Here is a 19,970-nt window from a genome sequence, read left to right on the forward strand (position 1 = left end):
AAGTAGTTACATTGAATCACTTAAGGAATGTTGTGGACAGGCTACACAAAGGAACACTGTGTGTGTGTGTGTGTGTGTTTTCTTTATGAAAACTGGTCTAGTTGCTTCTAAGGTCAATCATATATTTCAGAGTAATGCATGTTTGCAGAGAGAACAGATTTTAATGATTAAAGGGATATTCTGCATAGTTGATGCAACAAAAGAATCTGTCATCATTGACTCTCATGATGTTTTGTGGTAATATAGGTTTTAAATGGCATGAGGGAGTGTAATAAATAACAACTGTAAATTAACAAGTGGGCCTGTGCCAAATATGACATAAAAAATGTCATAGGAGTCCTTCTTTATTTCTGGCACAGATTTTGCTGACAGTTTCTGTGCATATTTTTACATTCATTACAAAAAAAAAAAAAAAGCACGACGGATTCCCATCATCCCATCCCCATGTCCTCTAACCTGTTACATTGCTCTCATCCTCCCCTCCCTCCCTCTCTTTCTCCTACATTCATCCTTTTTTGACCACAATCATCTTGACTGGGTGGAACAACTAGCAGATTACAAGTGAGACTGAGGCCTTTTACACATATTTTATTCTAGTGAGTATTTCTATGGCTGGGTTTATGTCAATTTGTAGACACATTCTTATCTTTCTTCTAATCACTCTTATATCCGAGTGAAACGCCTCTAGAAAAAGAACAAAAGTAGGGCGGGGCTTGATTTGTCTGTGGGGAATTGATTGGATGGTTGTGGTTTGCTATTGGCTGATCTCATGTGAGTGACAGGTTGCCCCGCCCCCCTCATCATCAGAGAAGAGATGAGGGGAAGTTATTCTGATTCAAGATTACGAGGAATGTGATTTTAGAACAATAATGATATGCAAGGATAAAATATTTATAATACATACTGCAATATTCTATTAAAAAAAACAAAACAAGAATTGCCCATTTTTATTTCATGGTGACCAAGTTTTGCTGCATTTGCTGTGAAGCGAGCCACTCTGAGATGCTGAAAACACGGATCATGAGCGGTTCATGTGTAAATGAACACAGTGACGCACTTCACTCTGAAATACGCAGCGCAACAGACTATTGCGTTAAAATACGCACAGAAGAGAGAGGGAGAAATCACAGCTGGTATCGGTGTACCAATACTGGGAAAAATGACAATTGAACTGGAATGCAACCGCTAAGTAGCAAAACTGTGATAATACTGGAATATTACTTTGGGGAAAAAAACAAAAATTATTCAAATTTCAAAGGGCTTTAATTTGAAACCAACATACAAAACTACTTATAAAACAAGCATTTGTACAGGTGGACTTTTGATTCAGTAGCTTTTACAATAGATCTCGTATAGCTCTGCCTTTGTAATAACACGACTCAAACAACACATGCCGTTCCTTCTCTCTCTCCTTTTACCGTCTGTTCTCTTCCTCTGAGATGGTTTTCTCCAGTGCTTGATTTACGTCAGTCAGGACAAGGACATCCACCCGTTAGTCGCGCCGCTGACGTAGACGTGACCGCCCATCTCTCCTCCCTCTCGCAAATTGGGGTCACCAACCTTCATCAGCCAAAGCGTGTGAGTCATGATCAGGCCGGCTCACAGTGGAGTCACCGTGGGACATCGGCGCTTCCGTCTCCAACCCAAATTAAGTAGGGCCGACCTGACATTGTCTGTTCTGAGCTGTCAAATCACTCTCGGGTGGGGAGAAGAGGAAGAACGGCGGGATTCGTGATTAGGGACTGGATCTGTCTGCGCTCTGGAGGGGATCCGGGTGGGCTGGATGATTAAGGGGGAGATGGGAAGAAGACATTAAGGGGGAGATGGGAAGAAGACAAAATAAAGGGAATAGATGGAGAGGTAGAGGGATGGGCTGGCAGGGTCCCAGGACACGTCTCTCTCGACCCGCGTATTTACTGATCCTATCAGTAGTCTGAATCTGAATAAACACCCGGTCTAGATAAGGAACTGAAGACATATACAGATACGCATACACACGTACACTCATATTCATCCAGTCAAATGAGACTCCAGACTTGGAAGGAGGAATGATTTGCACATTTATTTGCACGTGCTGTCTGTGTTTATTTTAGCACCTAATTTCGCAAATTAGGTAACAGTTTAATTCCAATAAATTCCAGTGAATTGCTATTTCTGCTCTTTTAAAGTGCCCACTTGAACTGGATTGTGGGTGGTTGACGAAAAAGAAACACTGCATTTCTTCCATGTAAATCATGCGCTCTCTGGAGTACTTGAGTCTGATTGGTCAATCGATCAAATATTTGTATATAATAAACACTAAGCTATATATTTTGGACATTGTCCAAGGCAACATATCAGTGTTATTTTCATGTCTCCCATGTCAATCCACAGTCGCTTTCTTTTCATACTTACCAAATTTGGAGAGCAAAAAAAAGTACAATAATTTGCATAATAACTAAGGATCACGAGTAGACGAGGGAGACACATACCCGTTTACACCTGGTGTTTTAATCTGTCTCTTTTGTCCACTTTCAACCACTTCTGTCCTGATTTCTTCGAGGGGAGGGTCTATGGGCGGCGGGTTAATGTATGGGCTCTTTCAGATCTTTTGAATGGACAAAATAAGCTCGTGCAATTTATGAACGTGCCCGGAGATGACAGAAAAACACACAAAGAGCAGCAGCTTTCATTTCTGATTTCTGAGTGTGTGTTAGAAATCAGGAATGGTGAGAGAACATTGTGATTGGTACATTTTTCATCTTAAAACCAAACTTTGGTTTTCAGTCGACAAAGTTTAAATCCCGTCTGGCTAAGAATGCTTCCCATAATGTCCACGCATCAGGTCAGTAGGCGGAGAGTAGACATTATCGTCTTCAGAGATTCGACTTTTTGTTGATTACACAGAGACAGGTTTCAAAAACTTGCACTTTGATACCCGTTTTCAAAAGTTTGTGTTTTCAGGCCAAAACAGAAAGATTTACGTCTTTAGTTGAAAACGGTGTTGTGTAAACAGCCCCTCAGACCCTGTTTACACCTGTATTTAGCATCGTCCACTTGTGATCTGATCGACCAAAACGCATCTTAATACCAGATGTAAACATTTGGGTGAGTTACTACGTTTTGCAGAACTGTTGTGATGTAACAACTGAGGCAATTGCACATACAATTTAGAGAATGTTAAGGCCGTTTAAAACAAATGAGCCAAAGTGAATGAGAAAAACTGTAATATTGTTGCAGTGTTTGTCCTGTAGATGGGCTGAATTTTTAAAGCAATCGACAATTTCTCTTAGCAGATTAGATCTTAAGTGAAAAAAATAAAAATCATTTTAAGTGGGGTAATACAGTCAGCCGATCATTATCACGAAATGAACCCGAGTGATGCAAGACCTCTTCCAAGTTGAATGGAATGCAAAATAATGAACTTACGCAAGTCCCTTTGTCTTTAGACGGATGATGAGTTTGCTCTGTTGTGCAGCAGCTGTGATGCAACCCAGCAAGCAATAGCCGTCATTTCACCATCTAGGTTAACTATAGACCCGATATAGTCCGGCTATGAGTAACACACTTCTAGCCAAAATAACCTTGAATTTGGTTACATGTCGTTTTTGCCTAAATAATTTGCGAGATGTATGATATTCCATCATGTAAGCAAAGTCAACAGTGATTACAAGGTGTTTGGTTTCATTTCTTCACTCATTTCATTTCTTTTTTATCTAATTGATGACAAGTCTATTCTTGGGCTATGGTTTAGACGTCTATTAAATTTTCACTGACGGCCCAAATTTTGCCTTGTTTTAGCTTAGATGTCAGGGTTGCGTTTGGACGGCTATTAGACGTCTTTTAAACGCAAAATTGCTTGCTGGGAAGTTTAATCTGTCGAAAGAAAACTTGTTCTTCCAGAATGCTTTAAAAACTAAGAGCTGGCCTTTAACACTGGCACCTGTTTTAGGACTGTGGTCTCTGTGTCCTGCATGGGACAGGCTCTCATCTTGACCTTTCGGAGGCCCTGTAAGTGACCTGTGGATGCATGGAGGTCGGCAGAGCACAGGTGTTGTGAACGTGCATCTGAACACCTGCACGGCAGGCCTTTTCCTCTATAACCCATCCACATCTGGCCCGGATCATGGCCTTGCCTCCACACCAGACATAAATAACACATCCAGCAATGTGGACCCGTCTGTCCTGCTCCGCTGTGAATTACGACCTGCTGTTTCTCTCTCTCCCTCTCTGTCATTCCTCTCGATCTGCCTTTTGTCATTTTTATCTCGGTTGTTCGTGTTTTATCCCCCCCATCTGTGAAGATGAAACATCATCTTCTCGTCTTGAGATGTTTTGAAGGACGTTTTCACAAGCCGCCTGATCCCGGTGATATTGGATTAGACTGACATCCTTTCAATGGGATTCAGGATTGGAGATCTGAGACTGAAACGCTGCGGTGTTTCATATTCCATCAGCTCTCTGGCATGCCTGCTCATGAACAAGGACACAGTTTCCAAGAAAACTTCAATCGCCAGTTGATTTTTAGTATTTCTTACTTCTACAACGAGTTATACCCAGCCTTCTTTTGGAAAGTATGTCCAAACTGTGCTGAATTTCCATGTGTTTAGAGAGCAATCTATATCCATCCGATATCAAATGGCAGATTCTGGCCATGTGCATTAAATCCAGAGGCCACCCATGAGGACAAAAGAGAGACTGATGATTTGCACTTTTCAGCAAGAGTCTAAAGTCTCTATAGAGTTATCCATAACATAGCACAGCTTACTGCAAGAGAGTGAGATATGTTGCACACTGTTGTGTTATTTACAATATCATTAGTACAGCTCTAAACTCTGATTGGATGAGCTCGTACCCACATATTATACAGAATATGCATTTGCCAGCATAAAATGCAATTCAATTAACTGTTTAATTAACTAATTAACTGTTTCTTGGCAGAAGAATTGTTCATTCTGATTATTATTAATATTTCACGAGTTCCTTTGCCCATATAATCTTTGAGCTAATAAGGTTAAGCGTACACTTCAACTCAAGCTTAGATAAACCCCCCAGTGGGACTACTAATGCTTGGATGATGAGTATGGGAACAAGATGCCTAAATTATGCAGGTGGAGCTGAGGAGGTGGAGGGACGCCAGAACAGCCGATGCTGGAGCAAGGTGAGCGGCTGCTTATATTATATATTATACAGTTAATTGAAAGATTAGATGGGTTCACTCCTCCCGAAATTACATTGTGAACTTCACTAATAGTCAAACTACCTTTATGTATATAGCCCTTTATACAATACAGATGGTTTCAAAGCAACTTTACAGTGTTAAACCGGCAAATAATGATTCAATGATGCAAACATAATTCAATTCTGCTGTAAATCAGCTCTAAAAAGGCAATAGTAAACAGTCATTATACAGTTGAAATCAGTTGAGTGTTGATTCAGTTCGGTTCAATAACTGTGTAAAGATCATCAAATATGGAATAAGTTTGGATGGATGGATAGACTTCAGGTTTGTAGAATAACTTTAGGTTGCCTCTGACAAGTTAATTGTGGTGGAGGGAATTTCTCTTTCTCTTCCCTTCTCGCAGACCCTCCTTCACTCCTTCAGTCCTGTTGTCTAGTGTAAACTGTTTACACACAATATGGATGGTCGGCATGGAGACGGACCATGGATGTGGTGGAGGGAATCACAGGTGTTCCTGTTTGGATTCTCAGGGGTTTGTGTGTGTATGCGTGTGTGTCACGGTGCTTTTTCTTTTTTGGGGGGAAAAATTCCACCACTGCTACGGACGTCTCCCACAAGGCCGATTTATTTATTTCAGCCGTCCAGTCACCCAGACACGTTTACATGAACAGAGGAGAGTGCTCTTCCTGTTAGTTCTAATCTTCCTCTTCTTCTGAAAAACCCTCCGTCTCGTTTTCCGACCCTCCTCGCCCCCGGGGCCGGCCGATGCTTTATGCTCCTCCTGCCTCCACCGGTGATAAACAAGGCCACTAGATAACGGCTAATTGCAGGATTATCGTTCATGAGCACAAACTGACAGCTGAGGCTTTTGCAGCCGCGTGCCACGCGTACAAACACTGAAGAACGTGAAGTAGAGGTTGTACACTCAACAAGATTAGACTAAACGGCTGCATATCAGCCCGAGCACACGGTTTTAGATTATACCGCCATGTTGAGTGTTAGAATGACAGCTCATATCACTATAATAATGACAGGTAATTACAAGAAAAGGCACCTGACTGGAGTTCTTATCAGAATGATAAACAGTGAGACAGTTTAACAGTAGTTTAATCGTTTTCTTAGCAAATGAGCAGATTTATTTCCATATTATCTGAGTGGTGAGAATGTTGATCACATCAGTAGAGGCTGTAGAGATAAGAATATGGGATTACAGTGCGAGCGTGTGTTCGTTTCAGCTCTGTTACATCATGTTTGATGACCGTGATTACAGGGGAATAGTGAGGCATATATATATATATATATATATACAAAATACACTCACCGGACACTTTATTAGGTACACCTTCAGAACTGCCTTAATTCTTAATGGCATTGATTAAGAATGTAAACATTCTTCAGAGATTCTGGTCCATATTGACATGAAAACATCACACAGTTGCTGTAGATTTATCAGCTGCTCATCCATGATGTGAATCTCCTGTTCTGCTGAAGTTCAAATTGAGCATCAGAATAGGGAAGAAATGTGATTTATATGACTTTGAACGTGGCTGTTGCTGTTGGTGTCAAGACGGGCTGGTCTGAGTGTTACAGAAACTGCTGATCTACTGGGATTTTCACACACAACCATCTCCAGGGTTTACAGAGAATATGTAAAAAAAACCAAAAACGTCCAACCTTGGCCAGAAAACACACACCGTGACACTCCTGTCAGCTGAGAACAGAAACTGAGGCTACAATTCACACGGACTCACCAGAACTGGACAATAGAAGATTGGAATAACGTTTCCTGGTCTGATTTCAGAGTTTCAGGTCAGAGTTTGGTGTAAACAACATGAAAGCATGGATCATCCTGCCCTCGTATCAGCGGTACCAATTGAGCTTTTAAACGCCACAGCCGACCTGAGTATTGTTGCTGACGATGTCCATCTCTTTATGACCACAGTGGACCATCTTCTGATGGACACTTCCAGCAGGATAACACACATGTCATGAAGCTCAAATCATCTCAAACTGGTTTCTTGATCATGACAGTGAGTTCACTTAACTCAAGCGGCCTCCACAGTCTCCAGATCTCAGTCCAGCAGAGCAGCTTTGGATGTGGAGGAACTTGACATTTGCGTCAACAAGCAGTTGAACAGGTGTACCTAATAAAGTGGCCGGTGAGTATATATATATATATAAGGTAAATAAATACAGGTAAATACCAGTTCATGAACATTACATTTTTAAGAACTGAAGTTCATCAAGGGATTTGAAATCAGAGTTGAAACTGATACTTCATTGTGTCTCTAAAGGAAGGTGCCAGGACCCTTAAAGGCCTTGTTTTGTCGCGATTGTGTTCGAAATTGTCACACCAATTCGTTCTTTGATTTTGCTTGGAGTCTTCTTCTTCTTTTCACCCCCAAAGCGAAGACCAAAAATGAATTTCGCCATCTGTATATCAGGGTCAAGGTGAAGGCCAAAGGGCCACGAACACAAACTCTCGACCAAATGCACTTTGCTCTCTCTGTCTAGCTTCTGATTATTGACAAAATCACGGGCAATGATAACAAAACAGAACACAGAAAGCCTCACATTTACACAGACACACACACCCTGGTGCACATTTACCCATGTGACGACCGTTTCATACACATTTACACTGATGACATCATTGGAATGTGTTGTGGAGGAGGGAGAGGTGGAGTATCAGGACAATACAACGTGTAAGTGTGTGTGTCTTTATATATCTGCGATGGCCAGCCGTGTTTTATCATGTAATGCAGCGAAGCAACGCTTGCCAAGCATATGCTGGCAGAACAGCGATTAACACTCGGAGGAAGCCGCCGGTCTCTCATCGTCTCGCTCATGAGCGCGTACGGGAACGAGGTATGGGACGCCCCAACCTAATCTCATCACTCTCTCTGTCCTTCGCTCTCTCTCTCTCTCGCTCTCTCTCTCTCTCAACAAACAATGACCTTAAAAGAAAGGAATCTTATCTCAGAACGTACTTTGGAATTTCTATCAAATGCAAAGCACCCTATGTTTTTCAGAAAAGTAGAGAGAGAGAGAATTATTGGAGAAAGTTATTCACCTGTATATAACTCAGATTAACTCCCATCAAAGTCCCAGCATGCACCAGCTCAAATAGTGATCTGTTTTCAAATGGTCCAGTATTCAGATTAAGGTCTGCAAATACTACTAAAACCTATATAGGATGAATCTGAAAAATAGTGAAGGAACTAGAATTTTTTGTAAAGTAATGCATTTGACCTATTTCCAAATATTTTTATTTTAAAATTTGCACACAATTCAGTCTTAATTGTACACTGTCTAATATGCCGAAAAGGGCTTAACTTGTGTTTTTTTTTTTTTTTTTGTCTCGTTACTTTGTTGTCGGTTCAATTTCAAAATACATAGGCAGACCAGCCTAAAAATGTTGTCAACCCAACAACAGAGCGGTTCGTATTGAATGATTGTTCATATTGATAACCATATTTGGCCAAATTCAAATTTTCGATTAGTTTAACAATAAATCTCCTCTGGTTTCCCTAAATGGCTATGATAAGTAATTCAATGGAATGGGAAAAGCGTGCCAGCATATGCTAAAACTGAAAATACATTTTCTTTTATTGAGCGAGCAGATGGTGACAGTCAAACAACAAAGATTCCCAAGGGATTAAGAAGAAATATTTCCAGTGACATTTGAGGGTTGCATTCGGTTATATGTAATTTTTTCGTGCAGGCCACAAGCCAGAAACAGCACGCCACAACAGAGAAGAATAGTTTGTGAATAAATTCTCACAGATCTGTAAAGGAACACCACGGCCAATAAATAAATGAATTAATTCAGGATGCCCCACCCGTGCCGGAATGCAGAAGACTCTCCCAACTCCGAGGAGGAAATGTGAGGCCGATGACATCTCTCTCTGTTTCAAACAGAGGCTGTGAACATCAACCGAGAGCGCAAGTCTACAGGAAGATCCTCATTTTTATCATCCAACAGTAGTCTCGCTCGCTCACTCGCTTTCCTTCCTTTTTATTTCTAGACAAACTCCCTCCCTCACTCACCCAACGGTTGTCTTTCCAACAACAAACTCGTTGACCAAAAATGGGTGGCATGTCTGTTTTGAAAGGGCAAAAGAAAAGTCTGGAGAACTAGGTTAGATTAGGACAGGTTAGACAGGTTGCATGACATGCCATTATCCAGATAACTATAACTACACAATATAAAATTAAATATGACCCTGACTTCATCATTAAGTGTGGTTTTACCTGCAGTGAAGACTGGATGCAGAGAGCATCGCTGTTTCCAATTCAGACTGTAGTTTCAGTTTTATGTTTGTAAGTTTTTTTTTAATATATATATACTTTAGACATGACATTTAACCAAAGAAAAGTGGCTTATTTCATTAGAGGTGAAATAACTTGCAAATATTCAGATTAGAGAATTTTTTTAATTCATATTGTCAGATGAAGAAGTTCAGAACTCGAAATTCAAAATTCCCAAACTGAAAACTCTCACCACAAACAAATGCCATATGTAAAATTCAAATCAGTGTCAAGCTCCACATACATGTTAATGAATTTCAATGTCTGATTTTTTACTCTGGCATACTGATTTGCACTTGACGTCCAATGCAAAAAAGTCCTATACTGTGTGCCACAGAAGATTCTGGAAAGCAGTGTCCTTGCATGGGCGAACTGGCTTCTCTGTATGTGTGTGTGTGTGTGTGTGTGTGTTGAGAAGGGGGTGTTTCAACTGATTCAACAGATGCAATCCAATCTGTCAGACGATGCTTGTGAGGTTACAGACATTTTCTCATTGCCCTGCCAGATGCATACCAATGCAGTCCACCCCACCGGAAGGACGAGCGCACCTTGCTCCCTCTCTCGTCTCTCTTTCTTTTTAAGTTCCTTTTGCACTTATTATCGTCTCTCTCTCTCCATTCCTGGTGATAGATGTGTTTTCCTGGCACCCTCTGGCTGTTCATTAGCACCAATGACAGTGAATTAATCTTGTATCATCATTAGTTCTCTTTCACCTTCGTGACTCACTCCAGAGTAAACACTCGCTCAGATAATGTCAGATCAACTGGCTGTGCCGCCCATTGTGTGCTCGACTTTATCTTTCATGTTTTTTCCTGTTTCCTGCAAAAGAAACATTTAGACCCAAATGTAAAGTTGCAAATGGAAATCTGACCTGTACTGTGTATCCGAAGCAGCCCTGACCTTATCTTTGTGTGTGTGTGTGTGTGTGTGTGTGTGTGTGTGTTGCACGTTTGGAGAGGTGGGTGGAGGGAGGGGGCATCGGTGACATCACTATCAGGGAGGATCCAAATGGACAGGAAAGTCAATTAGAGTTTAACTGAGTTTACCAGCTGGTAAAAGAGAGAGAGAGAGAGCAAGAGCGAGAGCGAGAGAGGAAAAAGGGGAGGAGAGCGCAAAAGAGAAGTACAGACAGATTCAGAGAGGAAGGGAGAAAGTCAGCTACAAAGCCAGAGGGACAGAGGAAAACTAGCCGGCACAAACTTCCAATTCTTCCTCTCTCTTCCATTTCATTCTCTCTTTCCCCTCAGCTGCTATTTTGCATCCTAGTCCTGCTATAAGAACGGCATCCAGTCAGCCACAAGAAAACCAGTGGATGTTTTTAAAGAGTGCACTTCTCCAACACTCTCAACAGGATGAGTGCCTGAGGACAAGCTGGAGAGGCTCACGTTATTCCACAGATACATAAGTTAATCCAGCAGAGGCAGACGGCGTCCACTCCGTCCTCAGGAGCGAATGAGAGGAGAGGGTCTGTAACGCTGGAGCTCAAGGACAAACCATGGACTCTGCACACCTCCCACTTCACCTGGACGTGAGTACTACCCTCCACCGCAGAACACCTTGACGCTTGCAACATCATGGGCCGCGGGTAAAACTATGACTCTATGAAGTGTTTGTCTTGTTTTCCAGTTTAAACATGGTTTATACAAGATACATTGACTTTCAGCCGTAAAATTATGTAAGAACATTTAAAAATGTATATCTTTAATATGAAAGGGATAGTTCACCCAAAAATGAAAATTCTGTCACCCTCAAGTTGTTTTAAACCGGTATGAATTTCTTTCTTCTGTTGAACACAAAAGAAGATATTTTGAAGAATGTTAGTAACCAAACAGTTGATGGGCCCCATTGATTTCAATAGTAAATAGAAGACCCATCAACTGTTTGGTTACTAACATTCTTCAAAATATCTTCTTTTGTGTTCAACAGAAGAAAGAAATTCATACCGGTTTAAAACAACTTGAGTGTGAGTAAATTATGACAGAAGTTTCATTTTTGGGTGAACTATTCCTTTAAGTTTATATTCTTACACATAGCATATTATTTTTTCCCGTTTTGAGCTCAAATCATACACATATTACTTACTGCTTATTTACTGTGAACAAGTCTTATCTTATACAATTCTTCTTCTCGAGTCAATTTATCTTGTTTTAAGGATGTTTAGATACTGGACAAGACGTACAAGACGATGTTCTGCAATGTGTGACTCAAATCTGATTCAAAACGTCAACCAACCACCCATTTCACGTTCCTCATCAAACTGTCTGCTCTGTGGTAAAAATTCACATGCATTGCTCTCCAAACCCACTGACAGATTCATAGCAGAGATGCTTCCTCAGAACATGTGAAACAGGCAGATCAGTGTTTCCATGAAAAGCAAAAAGCATGCAAAAGCTGCTAAGATTTCCTTGCTGGAGCATTCAGAAGAAGAGACTGGAGAGTAGATGCTGTCCAGGACGGGAAGAGAGTTGAATATATTCTCTTGGCTTGGGGGATAAAATGTATAGCGAACAAACAGGCAAGTCATTTGCTAACTGGATAAATCAAAAAGACACAATCTGGCAGAAAAAAGGGAAGTTTTGATACGTCATTTCAGAGCTTAAAAAAGTATGTTTTTTAGGATGTTACAATGTTGCGTTAACTAAAATAGATCATTCAGCGTTTGCCAGATAATAATACAAAACTGTCTGAGGGTTTCAGGACCGCCAAAACGGTCAAATTGATAACAGAATGTTATGTGGGGGTTAGGGGAGGATTCTGGGAGGAAATGTCTCGTCTTGTCTGGTCTACACTACTCATCCTTGGAGACCACTTTAGTCTGTTCTTAGCTGAACCTTTGGCAAGCTGCACAGAATGTGTGTTTGTGTATGTTTCTATAGCAGTATCAGTGAGTTCTGGAGTGTGTCTTACAGTCTGTAGCAGTGGGTTGTGTGTATGCATGTGTGTGTGTTGTCACAGAGGACTGTTCCAGTGAATGTTATGGGGCACAATCTGAGGTCTGGGCCGCTGTCATTATCTCTTAATCGGTCCAGCTGGGATAAATTACAGGTCTGTGCTAATTTACCCCAATAAAACTGCCCTGCGGTCTACCTGCAATATTATTCTAATGATTTCATCTCTTTAATTCAGCAAAACAGAGGCACAGCTCAACCATTTGTGACTTCTCTCAAGCCTTAGGCGCTCAAACTCGGGGGGCAAATAAATACGGGTACCCTTTGCATCCAAAAAAGTAGAGCATGTTTAAGAGTGTTCCTTCTTGGACAGAATGACAAAATGTGGGGGGAGCGAGCCGGGGAGAAGCAGTCTAGGGAATGAACGAAAGGAAGAACAACAGGAAAGGAGAGCGGAGGGATCGGGGTACGGAGTGAAATGTGAAACATGAAGACAGCGGTGGAGGATAAATCAGCAACAAGCAGAGGCACCATGACCCCTATGGCCCTTCACTGCTGACTTCTGGGTAAATCCAAAGGGGGGAAACATGAGAGAGAGAGAACTGGCCTTTCCTAGAACTATGTAACAATATATCAATTCTGGAAGTCATGCTTTACAGGAAGAGAACTGATAAGAAGAATAAAAATAGGGGAAAAAAATGTGGAAAGAAAGCTGAAGGAGATAAGTGGATGCAAGGACACCCTGCCCTCCACTTCTGAGGTCAGCAGGTCACATCGCTCTGGTAATGGCACGAGTCTGGCCGACCTTTTCTCTGCCGGGGTCACCCCTTGTCGTCTGTTCTGGGGTCTAATAAACGCCTCTTTCCGCCCCCTCCATCTGATTACCGCTCTCCCTGTAGAGGAAGTTATTACGTGTTGAATCCAATCACAACAGAAACCATGACACACATACAGCATGAACACACAGCAATGGGGGGAGGGACTGCGGAGAAGACAGAAGCAAAGGAGTCTAATGAAGTTTTAGTGGGGAGGCGGCATTCAGGAGAGTTGCTCCGTCTGGAAGCTACACCTCGGTGAGGTCCCACGGGGCGGAACAATCGAGTGGATGGGTAAAAGCCACTTAATCTACTTTACTGCCGGATGCTGTGGGCGTGGGGGACTGTCTTATCCTGTGTGTCCTCTGAGGATTTGGCTGGAGTTTGGTGAATGAGTGTGAGCGAGAGGGAGGGGACAGAGGACAGCGAGAGGACGGTATGCATCCGCTTCTCCAGTGCGTTTTAACACCTGTAGCTGAGGGTTATCCTAGACTCCCAAAGGAGTCGCTGCTCAGCAAGTCCTGACTCGAGCAGATTCTACATCAAAAGAACACTTAGTTTGACTCAGTTGTAAGTGTTTCTGGCCCCGGTGAGACCACCCAGCACCTTGTCGAAGAGTCTTCTGGGATAAACATGAGACAAACCTTACATGCCACAGATACTTTTAAAACCACAGAAATCATTTACACTCGTCCCTCGGTTTGTAAGAACAGACAAAATGTGTGTTTACAGTGATAAAGAAGGACTACAGGCCAGGCATACAATAGATGTCCCATACACTGTAAAAAAAATTCTAACCCTCCCAAATCAAAAATTTCAAGTGACCGATAACATCTAAATTTTTCAATTGGCCCAAGTGAAATTCTGTAAATTATCAAATTAAATTTACAGAATTTCACTTGGGCCAATTGAAAAATTTAGATGTTATCGGTCACTTGAAATTTTTGATTTGGGAGGGTTAGAAATTTTTTACAGTGTAGACTTCCAATGTAATTAGATTCAAGTCAAAGTCGTTTGGGCTGATTTAACCTGTTGATGGTTAATTGAACCATTTGAGAGTTCTCGTATTAGCCCTCTGACACCTCCTACAAACTCCACCATATTTGTAAAGGACACTTTGAAGGCTTAAGTAGGTTTAGAGTTGAGACCGATGGAAAGAATAGTTCACTTTGAGAAGATTTCGCCACTAATGGATGACAGCTTGTAACAATTAGATCTTACTGAAAGGAAGGAGATCTGAATGTGTGCGCCAGTGTTTCCTTTCAGGTAACAGAGCGATGTAGACAAGGCCCGAATTCAGGCTTTACAAGTTATGTTAAACTTTCCAAATGGAAGTTGTAAAATTTCTGACTGCTTCCTCTTCGAGTTCTGTATTGCACAAGATATCAGAGAATATCTTAATGAATAAAAGTCAGTTTGTTGCTTTATTTTATTTTACTCTTCAAAAGCTCACAAAATTATTTGCAAATATGTATAGACTGGGATAAATGTATGAAGAACCCCCCCCCCCCAGCAATAAACCATCACAGCACTAAACCTCCCAGTCTCAAATTACTTTTGAAAGGTGATTTACTTTAAGTTTGTCACTACCATAAACATCAGTGTGCAGACACAATCTGTAAACTTTTAACCTAATGATTATTTTCAAGCAGCTGTTTTAGACACACAAATGACAATCAGTCTCTCTCTTTGGGTCACCGGCACAGCATCAACAAAGACACATAATCAAACTGCAAAATTTAAATCTGCTTTCATCATATACTGAACGTTATAATCACTCTAGATTGAACATATGCCTTACGAGTCACAACCATCCTAAAATGATAACATCTGTTTTATAAACAGTAAATTAAGTAATGTAATTTAGCATAACGTAGCATAACATAGCCTAACATAACGCATTATAAATTTGAATGTACTGTAAGTTAGGCGTGTGCTTTTCAAGAACACAGTGCACCAATGCTGGATGTCCAAGGTTATTCTCATTTGTCAGGTAAGTTAACTTGAGAGACACAGGCCTAATGAATTGGTCTAACAGGCCTATTGTAGACCTCTAAATCAAACACCACAGGCCATGATCTCTGTAAAACTACTTTACTGTGGTTCCTTATGGCACTGTTTCTGCGATTACCATTTCCAAAATAACAAATACCAGTAAATCAACAAAAATACAGAGTGAAAGTTCCTTACCATGCTGCAAACCAAAGTACTAGCAATAAATCACCTGCCATATAAGGGAAATCAAAGACTTACGGGCTAAAGCTAAAATGGTCAATTACCATGGTGAATGGATTTATAATATCACTACGTTTCTTACCACTATTATTTTCAAGCCAGGTTTTGTGGATAGTTCACCCAAAAATAACAATGTTCATTGTTTCGTTCCAAACCTGACATTTTTCCCTGTTTAATGAAAGTCAATGGGGTCCAAAATAGAAAAGAGAAACAAACATAATCAAAATATCTTCAGCAGTCTCAAAATGGCTCCTCTTTTTACCCCTCTCTTCATAGGTCCAACATGTTCCCTGCTAGCCTTCTGGTTCTGATGATCCTGCTGCTACCTCAAGCCTCATCAGGACACCAGGAGGATCCCAGTCAGACTCATGGAAACCTGGCCAGCCCTCTAGAGCCTAGTTTGGCCCACACCATTCAGAACCTCCTGCTGACCCGTCTGGGCCTTCAGTCACACCCCAACCCCAGTGAGGAGGCACGGGTGCCCCAATATCTTCTCGACCTCTATCGATTCCACACTCAACAGTACCATCTCATTGAAGACCCAGAGTTTAACTACCCCTCCCAGCATGTGCAAGGAGCCAACACAGTCCGCTGCTTTCACCACACAGGTATGAGCAGCTATTGTACTAGATCATAGAGAACACCAATTCCCTTGGCAGTGATAAAAAGCTAACTTTACCGCAAACACAGCACACAGACGTGTAAGTCAATTAACCTGCCTTAGGTGCCAGCATGCCCACTGAAAGAGCTACCTGTGGATTCAATGTTCTGATATTTTTCACTCAAGTCTTGGCATTAGCGTAGACACCTTGGAACAAGTTAAGAAGAACATGGCTCATTTTCATAAGTGCTCCTAGCAAATTATGTGCAATTATTATTTAGTTGGACAATTATGCCATTGCGTAGAGATCAAGTGTTTGATCACGATGGAAAGAAAGTATTTTACAGCTTAAGAACTTTTTCTTTCTCTTTTTTCTTGTGTAGATTCTACAGTGCTGAGTCTTCCAGAAGAGCAGAAAACACCAGTGGACAGCATTCACATTGGCTTCAATCTGTCCTCCATTCCGTCAGAAGAGAGTGTGGTGTCGGCAGAGCTGCGTTTCCTTCATGAAGGGTTTAGTGGAGGTTCTCACGTGGCCAGCCTTTATCTTTCCAACGGTGACCCAGCATCAAAACCCACACTGCTCCATTCACGCCGGCTGACTAGAGATAGAAAAGGTGCAGAACTTTGGGAAACCTTTCCCCTGGATGGAGAAGTGTTTCACAATCTACCCAAGAAGTCAGGGAGCCTGTCTTTTATTCTGGATGTTATTGCTGATAATAACAGCAGTCTTCCTAAAGAGAGACACCTGAGGGTGCGCAGGTACACGGGGCAAGATGAGCCCAGTTGGGCGAGGCAGAGGCCCTTACTGGTGACTTACAGCCATGATGGGCGCAGCGAGCCCTTTGTGCCCCTCAGAAATCGGACCCCTGCTGGCAGGCGAGGCAAGGGCAGGGGCAGGTTTAAGGGTGATAGGGGTCAGGGCTCTGACGAAGGCTGGCGGGTGGGACGGAACGACAGGAGAGTGAAACGAAATGGCGGGAGGGCCGCCAAGCTCAAACGACTCTCCCGCTCTCGCTGCCGTCGGCACCCGCTGTACGTGGACTTCAAAGATGTAGGCTGGAATAAATGGATCGTAGCCCCATCCGGTTACGATGCTTTCTTTTGCCTTGGAGAGTGCCGCTTCCCACTGGCTGACCATATGAATTCATCTAGCCACGCCATGGTTCAGACGCTGGTCAACTCTGTAAACGGGGCCGTGCCGCGGGCTTGCTGTGTGCCGACGGCCCTTAGCCCTATCGCCCTCCTCTACTTGGACCAGGAGGAACGTGTGGTGTTGAAAAACTATCAAGACATGGTGGTGGAGGGCTGCGGCTGTCGATAGCAAGATACTCATGGAATAAATGAGAAGGATGGACTGGAAAAGAGAACTAAAAAGGGACTAAAATCAGGAAGTGAGTCAGAAAGAAACCGAAAGAGACAAAGAAAGCGAGGTAAAACGGTCATAATAAAAACATGAGCACCTTCTCATAATCCTCTGGAACCCAGCTTTGACTTCTTGTGTCCAATGAAGCATTGTGTTTGTGTGAACTATAAGCACTCAGTCCAAACGTGATGTCTCCGTCTTATGTAGTACACTCCAGCTTTCTGTCTTGTAGGTGTTCTTGTTGTTGTGTCCATCCTGCTCCTGTTTTGTGAGTCCTTCCCTCATAAACATCACATCATCGACAACTGAAAGGGACCAAGAAGTGACCAAGGACTCTCATTGAGCGTTTGGTGCTGGACAGACTTAAACCCGAGGGAAGACAATAAGAATATTGAACTCTTCATCTCTGGTAGCAAATGAAACTTCAAAGTATGCACTGCGACAGAGACTATAACTGAGTACGGGGCACTTCTCCTTATGAGCTATTTAAAAAATCCTGACACCAAGAAATTATGATGTTATTGTCTGAATGTGTTAGTGATATTATTTATGGTGACCTGTTCTTTTTATGTATGTTGCAGTCCAAAGAAAAGTTTGCTATACAAATACTGTGGTAGTAAGTAAATCTAATTTAAGAATGCGTCAATATATCTATTTAAATAGCAAAAAAAATATGGAATATTTAATCTTGATAAATACCGCAGATATATAAGTACCAGAACGCCTTATAGATCCATTTAAAGCCAGTAAAAACTGGTGTTACTCATCTATTATTTGTAAAACCACAGCACTGAATCATGGCAGCTTTATATTGGCATTGACTAAACAATGAGGGCTCTTCCCTTACAATAGAAGCCTTGTGAAACAAAGAAAATTGCCTAAACATTCCAAGATATGGTGCCAAATGTTATGTTATGTGCCATAGGTGTACAAGCTTGCTAAATGGTATTATACATAACTTTGTGTCTTCAGTCATCATGTAGCTATCACACAAGTGTTGACCAAACTGTCAGTATTTAAAGACATTAAGTTCAACAACAACAACAACAAAAAAATTCCGATGTTCTGTCATGAATAGCTGATTATATTTTAGTATGATGCTTTATGTGCAGTTTAAACAAAAGCCTTGAGAATGTCTGACATTGTCTGGAGCCATTGTGAAATGTGTAATAATAAACAGCAAACTAATCCGGCAGTTCTAATCAAATTTTCTTTAAGAAAATGGTCTCAGTCGTTGACTTTTCTCTTCTTCAGAATTGCTTTCCTAAAACCATAATTTGGAGGAATACGTTTCATGAAATGCAGTGGTTAACATTTCAGTAAAAAACTGCCACTTAACATTATTGTGTATACTATACCCAAATAAATAAATTAATGAATAAATAAGTCTTAAACCAGCCTGGTTTTGGGCACTCGTCATCTGGTCAGACTGGAAGACCAGCTTATACCAGGTAAGACCAGTAAAACCACACTAAGATGCTTTTTTAGCAGGGGACTTGTAGAAAGCAATCTGGTGGAAGGGCTCTGAAGTGATAGGAAGAGTCCTCTCACTCTGTAAAATGTCAGTTTATCAGGTCTCATTATAGATTATTTTTTCATTAACATCTGTTTTTCATCCTTCAGAGGATCTTGGACCCAATCTGCGGTGGTCTCTATGTTTGGCTGTGGTTCATTAGTCTCATAGTAAATGAGAAGAACTTCAGTATTCTCAGTTCCATAAACCTTTGGAGACCAGGCTAGGCTTGAAAGATAAAGATTGAAAATTACAGAAAAGACAGCTCATTAGTGTGCCATCTATTTTCTATAGTGTGTGTGTGTGTGTGTGTGTGTGTGTGTGTGTGTGTGTGTGTGTGCGTGTCAGACAGAGTGATGTATATTCATTCAGTAATACAATATGACCAAAATCTTACTTTACGGTTTGGATGAATTTATATCACTGTAACAGTACATATCATGTATATATCATGGTATAATTATTGTTCTAGAAATGTAACATAATCTATATGTTGACACATTTCTACCACAGTATGTATGGTCACAACATCCAGCAATCCAGAATTAGAAAACCGCAGCTGGAGCTGTCCAAATCAACCTTATATATTGTTCTTTAATAGATATCACATGTTCCACACCATAAAGAGTCTGTGAAGAACTAGGCCTACATGAAACATTTTCAAGTAACATAAAACCACATACTAGCAGGAAAATGGCCTTTGACTTGTGATGTCTTCTCTCTCATCCCCATATCTGTTTGCCATCACAAACAGGGCTTATCTTGCCAGGTATGAGGGTCAGGTTGACCTATGAACTGAACTGCAGCGGCCTTGACATCATACGTGTATATAATAGCACATTCTCACAGCCATAAATCAACAAAGCCCATTGACACCAATAGAGCACCCACAAGAAAGCAATTTCTGTGCTGTTCATCTATTTATTTGCAGTTTACACTTGCTAACTAGAGGCAATTTTCGTCTTAGCCACCCTAAAAATCTTTGATGAACACAGCTGTCAACACCCAAAATTCATAATTGGCTAATTAGTCCCCTTAAAAATTAGTCCTCTGTGATTATGTGATCTTTCTTTTCATGTT

General features: G+C 41.4%; 2 protein-coding genes across 3 annotated transcripts in view; one reads left to right on the plus strand and one right to left on the minus strand.

Annotated features, from left to right (window-relative positions):
• The window catches only part of LOC307159786 (uncharacterized protein), a 68,438-nt gene that overhangs the window by 19,681 nt on the left and 28,787 nt on the right, over positions 1-19,970 (minus strand). The window lies entirely within an intron of this gene.
• Positions 10,511-18,773, plus strand: bmp16 (bone morphogenetic protein 16). The gene is made up of 3 exons (XM_079874314.1): positions 10,511-11,000; positions 15,687-16,018; positions 16,395-18,773. The coding sequence occupies exons 2-3, from the start codon at positions 15,694-15,696 to the stop codon at positions 17,333-17,335; spliced, it is 1,266 nt and encodes a 421-aa protein (XP_079730440.1). The 5' UTR covers positions 10,511-11,000; positions 15,687-15,693; the 3' UTR covers positions 17,336-18,773.

This window comes from Squalius cephalus, assembly GCF_949319135.1.
Source record: "Squalius cephalus genome assembly, chromosome: 6".
Lineage (NCBI taxonomy): Eukaryota > Metazoa > Chordata > Actinopteri > Cypriniformes > Leuciscidae > Squalius > Squalius cephalus.